Source organism: Humulus lupulus, chromosome 9, assembly GCF_963169125.1.
Source record: "Humulus lupulus chromosome 9, drHumLupu1.1, whole genome shotgun sequence".
Classification (NCBI taxonomy): domain Eukaryota; kingdom Viridiplantae; phylum Streptophyta; class Magnoliopsida; order Rosales; family Cannabaceae; genus Humulus; species Humulus lupulus.
In genome coordinates this window covers 141,893,394-141,910,736 of record NC_084801.1, presented here as the reverse complement: position 1 = coordinate 141,910,736, position 17,343 = coordinate 141,893,394, and the positions used below count along the sequence as shown (strand labels likewise).

Here is a 17,343-nt window from a genome sequence, read left to right as displayed (position 1 = left end):
TTTACTCTGAGAAGTGAGCATCCAAGCTCTAACCTCTAATAATCTCAATGATCCCCTGAACTACCTCAGGATCCAAAATCAACACCTCACCCATTTCATTTCGATGAATGGGTGATAAAATTCTTCAACATACCTCATCTCATAAGGTACCTTTCCCAATACTGGACAACTCTCTCTCTCTCTCTCTTTGATTTACTATCAGTCTGAGGATAATGAATTGTACTGAATTTTATTTATATACTCATTGCCTTCTGCCGCTTTCCCCAAAACTTGGAAGTAAAACCAGAGTCCTCATCTAATAAGACAGACCTTGAATTCTCAAGAAGGCATACTACCTCTCTCACAGAGACATCTGAATACTGATCAGCTGTGTTATTTACTCTTTCTGATGGGAATGAACTCACTTGGAATACTGGTCCATGATGACCCAAACCAACTCATACTGGCCCACTAACCTGGGCAATCCCACCGTGAAACCCATCACAATGTTTTCTTATTTCCACTATAGAATACTCAAAGGCTGCAATGGCCTTACTGATTTCTGATACTCTGTCTTGACTTGCTAACAGGTTAAGAACTTTACCACGTATTCCATTATGTCCCTCTCCATCCCAGGCCATCAATATTAAGCTTTCAAACTCTGGTACACTTTCATGATGTCTGAATGAAGAGAATAAGAGAGTAACATGAGATTCATCCAGAATCTCCTATTTAATCTTAGTGTCCATCGGATTCCACATCAGATCTTTATACCATAGTAAATTCATACCTGACACTGTTTAATCCTTAGCTAATCTAGCTAAGACTTCCCACTCAATCTTTCCTATCTGTGGTTCACTTAATCGTCTTTCCGTTTGATCTTCTCTGAGATAGTAATCTCAAGCATAAAACTGGCCACCTGGCCCACTAGAAACTCTACTCTAGTTCTAGTCAGATCATTTAACCAACATGTTGCATAAGCAATCCTTTTACCTGTCACTGAGGTGCCATAACCACCTACTAACTGATTCTGATCTGCAAGAAGACTCAGAACTCTTTCCCAAGGCACATGTAATATCCTACCCATCCAAGGAAACTTTGTCTACCAAGGCGTTCCTTGACCTTGGCAAATCTCCGCAAGAAATACATCACAATACCATCTTCCAAGACGATCACAAATCCCATTCAAATAATCCTTTGAATACTTTGTCCATCTAATTCATCAAGACAATTCAACATTAATTAAACTCTCAAATCATAACTCAGCACTCCCAGTGCCCTTATCTAATACAAACAATCTTTTGTTTATCTTTCTCCCTGATCTTCAGCTGGTACAAACCAGATCAAAGATCCACCTTGGAGAATACCATATTACTCAATAACTGAACCTTTAATTCTTGCAACTCTGCTGAGCCATTCAAAACAGTGCCCTAAATCTGATTCCATCCCTGGCACCAAACCAATCACCATTTATCACTTTATGTAAAGGTAACCCTGACAAATCCCCTGGAAGCACATCCAGAAACTCACAGACTAATCCAGTCTGTCCTGATCCCACTGGCATAATCTAAGTGGTATCCACCACACTAGCTAAGAGTTCTATGCATCCTCCTGCACTAGATCTCTAGCTCTGAATACAAATATCATCAACATACAAAATCTATGCACAGTGCCAACTACCACAAGGGTCTTTCCACTCTCAACCCAAGAGTTACTATCCTTTTCTTGTAATTTAGCATTGCCTCACACTTGGTTAACCAATCCATATCCTAGATCATCCTGAAGTCAGTCATAACCAACTTTATTAAACAACTGATGAGTCCTTTCCACCATAACCCTACTCATCTCTTAAATTACCAATATAATATCGCATTCCCATTACAACATAACCATGTGATCTGCATAGCATCTCTATGCTTCTCTATATGCAACAAACAAAGAACAACATGGCACCATGCTAGTCAGCACAATACAAAATCATAATTAAAAAGTTGACCTGCCACCCCTGAGGAACTAGTCCCAGTCTCTGACTGCATCAGAACAAACACTCGAGCTGGAGTCGAGCTGTCCATCCCCTTTTGCTCATCCTTTCTTAGCCTTGGGCAATTCTTCTTGAAATTCCCAACCATGTCACATAAGAAACATGCATTTGCTCGGCATTCTCCCAAATGATGTCTCTTGCACCGATTGCATATTGGATGAGTCTTCCAGCTTTCATTCTTGCTTGCTCCAAATAATAGTGGAGTCACTGCCTGAGCTCCGTGATCTCTGGCACTCTTCTTCTCATTTCTTATTCCCTCAACAGAAAAGTGCCTTCTCTACCACCTGAGCGTAGGTGGAGGTTTCATGCACTGGGGTAACTCTAATGCCCTGAGCTATTTTGGAATTCAATCCCTGAATAAACCTTTCCTTTCGAGCTACATCTGTGGGTACCATGTCAAAAGCGAACTTGGCCAACCCATCAAATATGTTAACATACTCAGTTACTGTTGCATTTCCCTGAACGAGATTCAAAAACTCATTCATCTTAGCAGTCTTGGCTGCATCATAGTAATATTTTTCATTGAATAGCTGCCTAAACTCCTTCCAGTCCATCACATCTATGTCTCGTGTCTGGTATACTACTTCCCACCATGTCTGGGCATCATCACGCAATACATATGTCGCACAAATCACCCTATCGTGACCTACTAGTCCCATATTTTCCAGAATGGAACTGATCATGCCCATCCATTGCTCAACTCTGAATGGATCTAGGCCTCCCTCAAAGACTGGAGGATAATACTCCTGGAACCTTCCACAGAGAAATTCCCACCTACTCTCAACCCTAGGCTGAGCCAAAGCTGGTGCCACTCCTGGCAAAACAAAGGAAGAGGTGTTTCCCGACAGATTCTGTTGTTGCTTCAAACACCTAATCTCTTCCTCATGCCTCTACAATCTTGATTGCAAATCTGTAAACATTTGCTGGAAATTCTGAGGGGCAGATAAAGAACTCAACCCCTGGCTGAAACTCCCAGCCTCTGTATAACTACCACCAGGCCTCATTATCTGCCTTGGATACATACCCGCTGATTAAATCTGCAATCAATAACTTGACCAATTAAATATGATGAGAATATCAATAGTTTTCCCCACGGAATTAATCTTACCACACTACAATCAAAAACCACTGCAGTGTTAAAAACATGTCCATGGCATTCATTTATCAATCATAATCCCTGCTCTTCCGATATACCTACCATGCCTCCAACTCCAGCATGCAAATATCACAATTATATATATTCATGGAGCAGGTAATCATATGATCACAGTCATATAAATATTCACAGAGCATGTAATCATATAGTCAAGAGTCAGGCTCTATCAAAATCTCATGCTCCCTAATACAATGTGCAGGTAAAGCATTTACATTCTATTTAAGCAGTTAAGCACATAACTATAGAAATAGTCACCATTCCCTAAGTGAAGCTATCTTCAGTGACGAGTGTACATGCCCAGCTTGTCTTCAGGAACCCTTAACCTTGGCTCACTCTGATACCAAGTTGTAACGCCCTAAACTCCAGGGACCGTTACGATACAACGTTTCATTAAATTTAGGGTTAATTTTTTTTGTTAAGATACAACGCTTCATTAAAACGTCTACTGTATACATTGGGATCCCAAAAATATAATTTAAAGGTTCATTACAAGAAAATATTTACAACCAGCCGACCTAAGCGGCAAAATAGGGTTTAACCCTAGTTCCTCTTTAAACCCTCGGCCGTGGCGGTCGAGCAGCCGCATATGTACACATCATCACCTAAGCCCTTCAACTCAAGGATGCTCCAGCTTTCTTTAACCTTTACCTGCACCACATAGCACCCGTGAGCCGAAGCCCAGTAAGAAAAACTCAATATGCTCATGATTAGTAATAACGTGTCATCAAATCATAAAGTGCATGCCTAGCAATAATAGCTTCAATCACGCATGCAAATAAGTTCAAATAATGATGGGGTATCCAGGATAAGGAATCCTTCCCTCTTGAGTGGATGACTATCAAGTCAATCCTAATCAGATAAGTGATTTAACACTGGTGGTTCCGATAACCATGTTGGGCTTATAGCCCTAAATACAAGAGTGACAATTGTAATAGTCACTAGGGTGGGTTCCGTTCCCTTTACAAATAAGTGATCATGTCACTAGCTTAAACATAATAAGTGACTGATAAACAAGTCACTAACATGGGATCTACCCCCTTAACCATGTGGCTTATAAGCAAGTCACTATCATTGGATCTGCACCCTCAGCCATGTGACTACACAGTCACCTGGGCCTTCTAACCCTGGCTCTGAGTAACTAGCCATAGACTAGACAAAAAGGGAGTGACCATAAGGTCACAACTGTGGGTACTACTCCTTTAGACATGTGATGATAGGGTCACTTGGGCCATTGGCACCGACTCTGAGTAACTAGTCATAGAACTAGGCAAGCGCTTATAATTTTCATCGAACTTAGGGTCGGTCCAGCATTAATACTCCATATGAGTCATTCAATGCCAATGTCGATTAGATATAATCTTTTATCGGCTCTGCGTTCATGACACCTTTGCCGCTTCTGACTCTTAGGTCAGTATCACGCGACCAATGTTGATTCTAACTAGTAAGTTAGTGCCACACACAAGTAAGCAATGCTACCAGACATATATCATATGTCAAATATCCGAATACAGGGCATTCAGCATGCTTACTTAATCATTTCTAGCATAATTAGGATCATGCATAAACATAGAGACTCAAGCTCTGATGAATCTCATATTTAACATTCATGGCATGCTCTGACCACATGTTTCTCATGCATCACATGCATCACATTTAAACACTCGACATGCCTCAATAATAACCATGCATGTTATATACGGGGTGCAGTTTTCTTACATCTGGTTCGAGCGAGAAATAACAAATGAATGACCCTTGAGAATGATCGATCCTTTGATCCCTTTAGCGGTCACCTAGTCATAACCAAATATGGAATCCCATCGATAAAATAAATCATAAAAAGGTTTATAATCTAAAACCTCACTCCCGGGACCAATCTCATGCCCTTGGGACTCCCAAACCACCCAAACGAGGTAGTGGAACCATTCTCCAAGCCCCCAAAGTCATCCCAAACCCTAAAAATAGGTTTGCTGGAAAGTGAACTAGTGCTGGGGCGCCAGAAGTGGCGTTGGGGCGCCACTTGCAGACCAGAAAATCTCTGGTTTTCTCCCCTGCGATTTCCCCTGAAAACCAAGCTTCAAAACCAATCCCAAACATCATCCAAACCTATATTTTAACCCCAAAACTTCATTCATACCACAACCTCATCAAAACCCAAGAAAACTTTCTCAAAAACTTCCATTGATTCTCAACTAATCACCTCAAATTTCTCAACTGAAAACTTATTAGAAAAACATAGTATAACCAGAATTTCATGGCTGAATCCTTACCTCAAGCTTGAATTAGGTCCTCTTCAATGGTTGAACTAAAGTCTAGAACCTCAAGCCTTGATTCCCACACTTGAATCCTCAAACCTAACTTCAAAATTCCAAAGGCTAGGAAGAGAAAATGATGAACGGTTTGTAAGAAGGAGAAGATGAAGGGGATGCTCTATTTTCTAAAAATTCCACAGCCTTCTAGTGTGATATAATCCCTTGATCAAATGACCATAATACCCCTAGGTTAAATAAAGTCCTTTAAAGTCTAGCAAGGGCAAACTCGTCATTTCTCCTCTATTCCCGTTAATCATAATTAACGCCCTCCAATTCCTGTTATTTCCAAAATTCCCAAATATCAATAAATCATATCCCATTACCCTTTAATTCCTGGTAATGTTATAATCCTCAAATTACCTTGAGACTCATCCTGAGCCCCGAAATTAACCCTGTTATGACCAGACCGAAAACCTGCATTCCATGATCGTCTCATGCTGAATGGCTCGAAAAAAATCCACATATAATGTTTTATTATTTATAATTCACCCATATGCATGAAAATACACAATTACGCCCTCAACAGACCAAATTACCAAAATGCCCTTATAATAAAATGTGGACCCATATGCATGCATTTATCATCATATAATAATATAATTAACATAAACATGCATATAATAATTTAATAACATAATAAATCAATTATGGCCCTCACGACCTCCTAATCAAGGTCTTTAACCTTATTTGAAAATTTGGGGCATTACATGATCCTAGACAATGTGATGAGTCTCGTGCTACTCCAACCAAATCCAAGAAATAGTCTGGTACTTGTTTCATTGTTTTTTGATTTTATGATTATGTTTTAAGACTTTGGATATGTTTTATTGTTCTTTTTTGAGACTTTCGCATCTTTGTTAGTCAAAAAGGAGGAGAAGTATGTTTTTATATTTTTCTTTCTGTTAGTTTGGACATTATTCTTAGGGGGAGACTGAACTTTTTTTTTCTTTCTAAAAGTTACAATTCTTCCTTATTGCTTATTTTGTGTTGATTAATAATTGTTTTGTATAGTGGGAGTTTGGTTAGTATTCTTATCAAACTAGCATGCTTTCATACAAGTTGATTGAGTTCCATAACAAATTATTTTTGTCTACAAAGTTGCCAAATGGGGAGATTGTAAAATCCTAAAGTTGGCTAACTTATTGTAGGCATTTTCTTATATTACTCAATCAATGTTATTCAGGTCTACAAAATCAATTGTAAATTAATTAAAGATTTTTATGGTACAAAAATATATTTAATTGTTTCCTTATTTGTGTGATTTTGAATGTCTTTTTACACCACCTTATGGAGAAACAACCTTTTTCATAATTATTGATTATTCTAATTGGTGTCTACTTAATTCAGATAAAATCCCTTGTGATTTTCAAAAAAAAATTGGTGGGTTGTTTTCTACTTTTAAGTCTGTTCAGGTACATGTTGATCTGTCTAATTACCTAGCTGGCCGAGCAATCTGGCTTTCCGATAGATTCGATAGACTTTCCATACAGGGATATTATCTTCTCTGATTTTGTGGGTAGTGAAAGGTGGACTTTTGGATGTTACAAATAGAAGCTTTTGAAGCTAAGAAAAGTTGCACTCTTTACAGACCATGAATGTAATTTGTATTTGAAGAGTGAATTTGTATTTTGTGAGATTAAGAGTGGAAATACTTAGTCTTGTTATTGAGTGTATGTTGTATTGTCTTTGATACCCTTTAGTCTTCAGGATTCAAAGTATTATTTCCATTGTGATTACTTCTACAGTCTTCGGGAGAAGAGTTGATCAAAGTTTTTCTTCGGAAGGAAGAAAGCATCAAGGTCTTCAGGAGAAGAGCCAATCAAGTCTTTCTTCATAAGGAAGAAAGTAATCTGTCATCATTGAAGGGAGTTCGAGAGAAGAACTAATTCTTGCAGGAAATAAGATTGGTATTGAAATACAAAAGAGTGTAACAACAATATAGGGGGAGTCTAATCTTGTATAAGTCATTGCTTTTGTATTAATGATCTTTACTAATAAGTTTTCTTCTCTGAGCATGGCTTCATGGACTAGGGCAACCTAACTATGTAAAAAGTTGCTTTGTTGATTTTTATGTTCTTGAGTATTCTGTTTAAGTCTGATTAATCATCATTCTAAAGTAATTAATCAGATTGTGTGTCTAACCCATCCACTTATTACCTTTCCACAATTAAAATAAGCTGATAATTATTTGGTAATTAATTAAGAAAAACTGAATTTCAACGTTAATCTATAATTTACCAAACACTCGAAAACAGCTTCATGTTTCAACTACTTTTTCCCACAACACAGTTATACATATTGTTTCATAAGCTATAGCTATATCAAACTGGTCCTAAATCGTCTTCATTAGGTTATTGGTTGTGCTCATATTTCTCTCAGCCTGTACGTTGTACCTTTCTCATGTCTCTTACTCATGTCTATGGGCACGTCGTTTATGTCATGTCAACTTGTAACATTAGACCATCTCCAATAGATGGTGTCAATTTTGTGTCAAATTTAGGTCAAAAAATGAGTCAAATCTATATTTTGCCCAATTTTTGCAATTGTGCTCGAATGTATTTGGTGCAAATTAATTTAAAAAGTCGACAAAGTCATTTAATTTTTATTGAAAGAAAATAAAAAATTATTAAATAAAAAAATTTAAAATTTAAAAAAACTTTAAATTAATATAAATAACATTATTTAGTAACAAAAAATAAATATAAATGTGATACATTTATTGCATCACCATTAGAGATGCTCATGTTGCATCACCATTAGAGATGCTCATGTATCGCGAATTATCAAACATGTTATGTTCTACTTGACTTGGGTGTATGAGAAGAGTGACTTTTGAATTTGCCGCTTGGGCATGCGCTAGTTAACTTTAAGAACTAATAAACACACGTTAGTTGAACAATTCTACAACTCAACAAAAAATAAACTTATTAATTAATGAATGGTATGGTTTAGTCAAAGCTATTAATTGGAACTTGTCTTTTTATTTTGAATGGCATACAAGGAGAAGTCCCGACAAAAAAAAAAGTGAAAAAAAATGCTTAAAAAATATATACATTAAAAAAAACTTTGCATTAATTTTATTTAGAGTTTTTATCTTTAGTATGCCTATATATATATATATATATATTTATATTTATATTTGTATTTGCTCTTTTGAGCAATTCAACTTTGTCTATGTCATCTATTAATGGAAATTCTATGTATACTTTAAAAAATATTGTTTTTTATTTTTATTATTATTTTGAAAGGCTTCATCAACAAATTTACATAGGCATTTTGTTATTGAGTTCGTAGAAGAAAAAATATTGAACATACTAACTCCAGAAAACTATCTAGTAAACTTCACAAGTAATTTTTTTATGGAATTTGTAGAAGAAAAAATATTCAACCCAAATATTTTAAAACACAATATTAATATTATATCAAGTTGATTATTTCTAAATCCCATATTTCCTTAAAAAAAAATCCCACATTTTAAAATTTCCCTTAACAATATTAGTGGCACTAGAGTGAATATAATGAAACCTCTCAATAATTTGGACAAATTAAAACCCTCTACATAATTCAAAGGCAGACAGTTGATTGAAAAAGCCTGAAACACAGCTTTTATATGTAAGTACAATTTATGTATCTCTACAGAACTTAATTCTCATTTGTACAGAGATTTTTATTGTATTATGTACATAAAAGACAATAGGGTACAATACATGCAATCACAATTGTGATAATGCTATGTAACTTGACACAAAGTCATTGTTCAATCTTTACCATGCTCTTTGTGGATATTGCTTCTCTCAGCATTTGCTCCTTCTCTAGTAAAATGTGATCTCAGTCCAATCCAACACTGGTAATAATCATGATCCATGAAGGGAGACTCTAGAGCCCACGAGCACACTCGCGGGATTAAACAAGATTCGAACATGAAAGCCATGGTGTCCTTGATTCTGAATGGTCCTGCCTCGTTTCCCCACGTGATGGTAGCCTGTAGCTCATAACAGATTTCAAGTAAAGCACTTATCAGAGCTGTCAGGTCATGTTTGAGAAGTATACTATTAACTTTGATAATTTCTATCATGCCTTTTAATTATTATTTTTTTTGGTAACCGTGGTGTCCAGGCCAGCTTGCGTGCATTTCGACTAGTCCCATGAACCACTGGTGCATCAGTGCAGGAGTCTACTCTAATGGCTAATGGCCTCAAATATTGGTGTTAGGAGAAATCGAACTTGGGACCAGGTGCCTAACAGCACATCCCAAGTATAACCCCTACCAACCCCTTGAGGTCATCATGTGTTTTAATAATATAATTAGAAAGATTAATCCAACCACCTAATTACTCTGCATAGCATGACATAGTTCAGTCCTATTTTTATTTTTATTTTTAATTTAATTTTAAACTAGGCTCCCTGCCTAACCGTACAGAAATAGTTTAGTCCTATGGAGAAACTTAAATAATTTTATCGTATCTAATCTCCCCTCTTCACATATCAATAAGGAAACAACATTATAACATCTTTTTCATAATTATTTGCAAATGATCAACTTAATCATTTTTTTCACTCCTTTTCTTAGTCCAATCCATTATTATCATATCCTCATCACCAAAAAAGATCTCAGAGAATTAGCTTACTTCACAGATAATGAAAGAACACAAGTAAACAAAGAAAGATTTTCAATTTTCATGTCTGCTGAAAGTTTCATAGCATTGGAGAAAAAGCTTGCATATCAAGATGATCTTATACTTTCTGAGTTGGGAATGTTACCTCGTATGTTTTGGTATCTGGACCATGAGGTGTCATACAGCTATGTAGGCTTGAACCACCAGGGAGAAAACCATCAGCTTTTGCCTGAACGATAAACATGAATAGAATGTTTTTACCTAAGAGAAATATTCTTTATATTGATTTAATAATAGTTCATTTCATTTTCTTGCTTATTTATCAAAGTGGTTCCTAATTTGTTTGCCAAAACTGCACAACCAGACTGCGCTCTGCTTCTTCTCCAACAGAAAAAGAAAGGGGATCATAAAACTTTGATTTTATTATATATATATATATTGTTATTTTTTTCAAAAAGGGTCTCAAGAAAACTTGTAATTACCACTTTGTTTTTAGCAGCATTATCTTTAGCTATGCATATCAGGTCTTACAAGTTAGATGTGGTGGTGCATATGACCCATGAACGTTTACCAAGAACCTTATAAAACTAGATAGCTATAGAGAATTCAAATCCAGAGAAGAGTATGGTATTGACTTTTTTTCACAGTTTTAGAAAAGATTTAATTTCATGATTGGAAATAAATTTTTATTCAACCATGAAACCAGCAATTTTTTCTTTCTGTTTTTTATTTTCTTGTCCATAAATCAAGTTAATGGATTTTCCTTCTACTATTATAATTTGGCTCAAAATCATAAGGTATTTCTTTTCACTAGAAGTTAGTTTAAAATACATATATAGAGGTACAATTTTGGGGATATTTACCTCATATCCACCATGAATAAGGCCCATAAATTCACTCATACAGTTGCGATGATAATATGGAGGTCGAAATGTGTGCTCTGCAACCAACCATCGAGGAGGGAAAATGACAAAATCAAGCAAAGCAACACCCAGTTTGTCGGTTGGTGCTGTCAATACTGAACCATAAAATTGCATAATCAGTCAAGATAAGAGACCACTGAACTGAATTTGTAATTAAATTACAAAAATATCTCATTGTAAAGCATTCTGTATACCTGTGTTTATAGAGGGATCACTGTGATCAAATAAGACAGTATTGTAAGGGCAGAACTTACTTAGATCATACTGCAAGCACAAGCAAACAAGATCAGTTTTTTCCTGCAATCCTATTAGCTGTTCAGTATCATAATCATCCATGCAGGTAACTTAAAATGAATAAATTGTATTTTGAGAAAGTGAAAGTGATAAGTTAAGTGAAGAACTGAAGGTGTATATGAAACAAGGAATAAGATAGTGTGACACCTACCTTATATGGAACATAATTCCCATGCCAGGCAACTACATTGAAGGGAGAAAAATCTTGTTTCGCTGTGAAAAGCTCACCGCCAAATTTTTGTACAATTGTGTAGCCTGGACGGTGACTTTCCTCAAACCACGCAGTGGGAGCAAGGAAATCCCTTGGAGCAGCAAGACCATTAGCTCCTACAATATTAAAGTTATTTTCTTTTGGTTCTTTTTACAGGTGATAAACCAGTGGTGTAGAAAATGAGAATGAGAACGAACAATTAAACTTTTTAAATACTTTCATTCACTAGCCAGAACTGATCAACAAATTAGGTACCTATTGGCCCAAGATCAGGAAGTTGAAAATGGGTACCAAAGATCTCAGCTACATAACCACGAGATGGTCCGTCAGGAAGATCAACAGAAAAACGAAATCCTTGTGGTAAAACAGCAATTTCACCTGGAGAAACTTGCAACCTTCCACATTCTGTAGTAATCCATAGCCCTAAAAAGCAAGAATGAAGTGTCTGAATGATTACACCTTCGATTAATTCCCCAATCCAGAGAACAATATAAATAGCAAAACACAGAAAGCTTATGTCATAAACACGCAAGAAGGTCTGGGACAATGCATTGTGGGGTTTTGTTCCTTAATACCCCAGAAGATTCTCTTTGCAAACTAATGTTTGAAATTGGATCCTCCTGCTGAATCGTATAACCTTTGGCAGACAGCAGACTCAGGAAGATGTGTTGTGTCCTTTAGGAACTTTGTATCATTTCAAATGAGACAGTTGTCAGGTACATAGTTGATATTCTTTGCAAAAGATTATAAGATCAATAATAACCTGCTTGATTTCATTAACATCTGAAGCTCAGAATAAATCACAGAGAGATTGATTTAGCAAACAAGTGATATCGTTGAATTGAGACCAGAAATTGAATTGCTGAAACAAATTTCAGGTTCTAAAGCTACTCAGATCACAACAGTCACTCACTTCCTTTTTGGGGAACAACTAAGAAGTCACCATCGGCACTGCAAAATGCAGAATTTTCCATTGATTTATTGGCAGTATACCTGCAAACAGTAACATGACACTATCCATCACCAAAGACCAAGTAAAGCCTTCAAAATTCAATGATGTATTCTTTTTTTTTTCTTACAAGCCCCAGTATTATTCTCAAAGGAGTATTTGGAACATCATCAAAATTTAGGCAACAGAAAATAAATTTTGCAATAAAGAACATTTGAACAATAAGCATCATATTTAGTCCAGATAACTTCTCTATCACAACAATAAACATAATCACCCTATCATATTACCTAAACAACATTTCAATAGTATTTACTACATCACTTTCACATTATTATCAATCATGGCGTTAAGAAAAAATTATATAAAAAGGTTCCTTTATGAATATGGCATACATTAAATTCAACAACTTTTGTTTCAAATGAGACCCCACAAATCACATTGGAATATAATGCTACATAATTGAGAAAGCAAATCATCATACATGTGAATAGAAAAACCATGGCGAAGAAAAGAGCTTCCAGCACCACAAACGGTGAACAACCCATCAATGAAATCAGTGGGGGAGTCAGGTATATCAACGGGCTTCCATCGCAACTGGGTCGGAGTAGCAGAGCTATTGGACTGATTGAACTCGCTCAACAGCTTACCGTGACTTGGGAGCCGAGGCGTAAAGGGTTCGTGGGTCACCGAAGGTTTGATCCGATAAAGCCAACTAAAGACCAAAAAGAAGAAGAATGAATCAGAAGAAAACGACGTCGTAAAGAAAAGGGTTGAATTTGAAGAGGTGGGTTGAGTTGAATTGGGTACCTGCGAAGGTTGAGACTGCGAGGAGAAGTGAAAGAGGTACCGGAGAGTTGCTCGGCGTAAAGGGAGTAAGGACAGAGAAGAGGGCTGTTCTGAGTCTGTGGAAGAGAACCCGGAAGAGACTCGGAGGAGAAGGTGTTGCCATAGCCGGACTGGTACGACAAGTCGTCCATGGTGATCTGTTTTGTGTGGCAAGAGAGGGAAAGCAGAGAGCTTGTATGAGATTCAGTTACGAAATCAATCCAAATCCATCATTCGATCATTTATGTGTCCGAAAGATTTAGATTAAGGTTAGATGTTTCATGTGAGGAAGATCCTGCTTAGTCGGAAAAAATGTTACGTACAACAACTCACACCGCTACACGCTACACGCTACACGCTACTATCTCATTATTTAGTCCTTATCATTTGTTTGCAAAGTAGTCTTTGTAATCATCCTTTAACACCTAAATATTCAGGAGTCAAGTCGACTAATCACCCTTATCTTGAACTAAGACTTGCTATTTTAAGATGCAGACAAATTTTAGTCTTCTAAGATGTACTTGTCAAGTCTATCCTCCACAACATGATACTTGTTATGTTATATCGAATGAGAAATTTGAGTATTTATGCATTGTAAGGAGTCCTAAATAAAAAAATATGTTAGGTACTATTCTCATGTCAATTTGATATTATTTTCATATGTTACGAAAATACGCTTGGTATTTTTTTCTCTATATTCTCTCTCTAACTCTCCATATTATCTCTCGCGAAATACCTGAAACCCCCAAAAATCCCCTAAATCCCTGAAATCTCTCGAAAATCCCTCAAATCTCTCGGTTCTCTCTCAATCCCACTTAACTCATTGCTCTAATCTTCCTCCCTAACGTTGGAGCTTGGGTACCATTGAGAAACAAGTCGGGGAGGCACAGAGAAGGCAGACAGACGAGAGGGTAAGGGACAAATTGAATCTGTCGTGGTTAGGGCTCGAAACGACTCCTTTTTTTTTTGTAATATTGAATGATCTAGTCTTGCGATGTATTTTTGTTAATTTTTCTTCATAAGGTTAGATCGGGGTTAGTAGTTTGGCAAATCTGGGGTTTTTTTTTTTTTTTGCGTTTTTTTAGTCACCTCTATAGTTCAATCAAGATTTTTCTTGACCGACATCGATAAGCCTCGATGGGCCTAGATATGCCTCAATGGAATTTTTTGGGGAGGTCACCTCGACTGGCCTCGATGAGCCTCGATATGCCTCAATGGCATTTGTTGGGGAGTTCACCTCGACTAGCCTCAACGAGCTTCGATATAACTCGATGGCATTTGTTGGTGATGTTACCTCGATTGGCCTTGATACTAATTTAATTTGTTTAGCTTTTAGAGCCTCGATTGGCCTCAACATACCTCAATTATACTCGATGATAAACAATAGGTAATTGTAATGCCCCGAAATCCCTAATGTGGTTTAATGGCTGGATTAGTAGGCTGGGAGGGTCATAATTATTTTATTATGCCATTAAATAATTATATGCATGTTTATGTGAATTATATTATAATATGATGTTAAATGCATGCATGTGGGTCCGCATTTCATTACAGGGGTGTTTTGGTAATTTGGTCCGTTGAGGACATATTTGTATATTTTAGTGCATGTTGCGATTAATTGTTGAGGCCACATTATAATGTGGATTTGTTCGAGCTATCCGGCATGAGATGATCTTTGAATATAAATTAGCGGTTTAGTCATAACAGGTTTAAGTTCGGGGCTTGGGGCGAGTCTCGGGGTGATTTTAATGATTAGAGTGTTGCCGGGAATTAAAGGGTAACAAGATATGAATTATTGGTGTTTGAGAATATCGACAATAGCGGGAATTGGAGAGTGTTAATTATAATTAACGAAACAGGTGGAAAATGTCATTTTTTTCCCTTGGGAGCCTTTAGAAACCTTTATTTGACCTAGGGGTATTTTGGTCTTTTCACCCCTAGGATAGAATTAAGCCATGAAGGCTCTAGAAGGAACAGGAAAAACAGAGCATTTTTAGGACTTCTCCCGTACCTATTTTCTCTCTTTTTCTTCTTGGATTTTTGAGCTTAAGTTGAGGAATCAAGCTTGGGAAATAAGTCTTAAGAGCTTGGAAGTGTGTTCTACCATTGAAGAGCATCATTATCTGAACTTGAGGGAAGTTTCTAGCCATTAAATTCCTGGTTTGCTCTATTTTTGTCTTGGTTTTCAGTTGAGATTTCTAGGTTGGTTGATTGGTTTTGTTGGGAGTTTTTGGCTAGGGTTCTTGTGGTTATGATGCTTAGGGCTTGTGGGGATGGTTTTGGGTTCATTTGGCACCAAAAATGAGGTTTGGAAGCATTGGAATTGAGTTGGAAATGAAGGAGTCGAAGGAAGAAGATTCAGGGGCTGATCAGGCTGGGTGTAGCGCTACAGCGCCCACAAGGGGGAGCTACAGCGCTACCCAGAGTTAGGCTTGGGCAGTTTTTGGTTCTGAGATTAGCACTGGGGTTCTAGTGAGTAGCGCAGTAGCGCTACTTTGTTCCTTCAAAATCCCGTTTTGAGTGTTTTTAAGGGTTTTTGGCTCAGGGTTTCAATCCTTAAGGCCCGAGATCGAATCTACTCACCGTGTGCGTACGTTTCGAGGTCCCGAGAGTGGGGCTTAGGTTAAGATCCTATCATTGTTGATTTTCATTAATGGACGTTATACTTGGTTATGATTAGGTAACCGCTAAGGAATCAAAAGGTCGATCATTCTCAGGGGTCATTCTTGTTCTATTTCTCGCTCGAACCAGAAGTAAGAGAACTGCACCCCATATGTGACATGCATGGTTGTTCATGAGGCATGTTGAATGTTTAAATGTGGACATGGATTGAATATTGAATGCTTAGCAAATCTTGCCCACTCGTGTATGGCACTGACTGAATAGTCAGAATTGGCAATAGTGTCAGTATCAAGTGTGAAGCTGTGACTCATTAGTCAAGTTCGGCAGTGGTATTGGGCATTGGTCACATAGTGCTGACTCATAAGTCAGGAACGGCCTTAGCGTGTTCAACGTAAGCCAATAAAGATTAGATCTAATCGACATCTGCATTAAATGACTCAGAAGAGCGTTAATGCCGAACTGGCCTCAAGTTCGATGAATACTAAAAGCGCTTGTCTAGCCAAAGGCTAGTTATTTAGAGCCACAGTGACTATTTAGTCACATGGCTGTGGGTGCCGAGCCTCGTGTGACTTACCCATCAGTCACTCATCTGTTTAAGCTAGTGACTTACCCATCAGTCACTCATTTGTTTAAGCTAGTGACTTACTCATCAATCACTCATCTGTTTAAGCTAGTGACTTGATTGTCAGTCACTCATCATGGTTTACCAGAACCTCAAGTGTTAAACCACTCATCTGATTAAGAGCTATAAGCTCTGTATGATTATCATGATCATCATTTGATATTATATGCTTGCATTATTATGTTTTCTTGCTGGGCTTTGGTTTATGGGTGCTATGTGGTGCAGGTAAAGGGAAAGAAAATCTCACCCAGCCTTGAGTGGAGAGCTTAGGTGGTGTTGTGTACATATGCGGCCGCTTGACCACCATGGCCAAGGAGTTCTCAGAGGGACTAGGGGGTTTACCCTATTTTTGCCGCTTAGGTCGGCGGGTTGTACATTTAAACTGTAATGACCCTTTTGAGTTGTAAATAACTTGTAAACGTTTTTATGGGCCCATGAACAGATTTATGTTTTAAATAAAATAAATCATTTCCTTTTGATTGGTTTTTCATCTTACCCTATTAATAACACCTAGAAGCACATCTTTAACTAAAGAACTTGGGTAGCGAGTTAAATTCACGGTTCATCGTTCACCGTAACGGTCTTGGGGTAACCAGAGTGTGCCAAGGTTAAGGTTCTTGTAGATTGGCTGGGCATGTACACTCACCAATAAAGGCAAGCTCGACTCATGGTTTGGTAACTATTTATGTAGTTATATGTATAACTGCTTAAATATAGTATATATGCTTTACCTGTACACATGAGACACCATGTTAAACCTGTGCCCTGAATATTACATCTTCAGCAGCCGTGT

The 17,343-nt window shown here is 37.3% G+C and overlaps 1 protein-coding gene across 1 annotated transcript; it reads right to left on the bottom strand.

The window, feature by feature from the left end:
• Positions 1–9,045: 9,045 nt before the first annotated feature.
• LOC133800461 (homogentisate 1,2-dioxygenase) lies at positions 9,046–13,837 on the bottom strand. The gene is made up of 9 exons (XM_062238426.1): positions 13,289–13,837; positions 12,963–13,193; positions 12,443–12,522; positions 11,785–11,952; positions 11,470–11,645; positions 11,219–11,288; positions 10,965–11,119; positions 10,247–10,330; positions 9,046–9,467 (listed from the first exon to the last, which is right to left on the bottom strand). The coding sequence occupies exons 1-9, from the start codon at positions 13,456–13,458 to the stop codon at positions 9,243–9,245; spliced, it is 1,359 nt and encodes a 452-aa protein (XP_062094410.1). The 5' UTR covers positions 13,459–13,837; the 3' UTR covers positions 9,046–9,242.
• Positions 13,838–17,343: the final 3,506 nt, after the last annotated feature.

What these genes read in the sequence shown, in the direction of transcription:
- LOC133800461 (XM_062238426.1), bottom strand. Translation starts at nt 13,458, where the DNA reads ATGGACGACTTGTCGTACCAGTCCGGCTATGGCAACACCTTCTCCTCC. An exon ending in TCCTGATCTTGGGCCAATAG is followed by an intron (nt 11,646 to 11,784) that starts GTACCTAATTTG and finishes TTAATATTGTAG; the next exon opens with GAGCTAATGGTCTTGCTGCT. An exon ending in TGATCCCTCTATAAACACAG is followed by an intron (nt 11,120 to 11,218) that starts GTATACAGAATG and finishes TTTATGGTTCAG; the next exon opens with TATTGACAGCACCAACCGAC.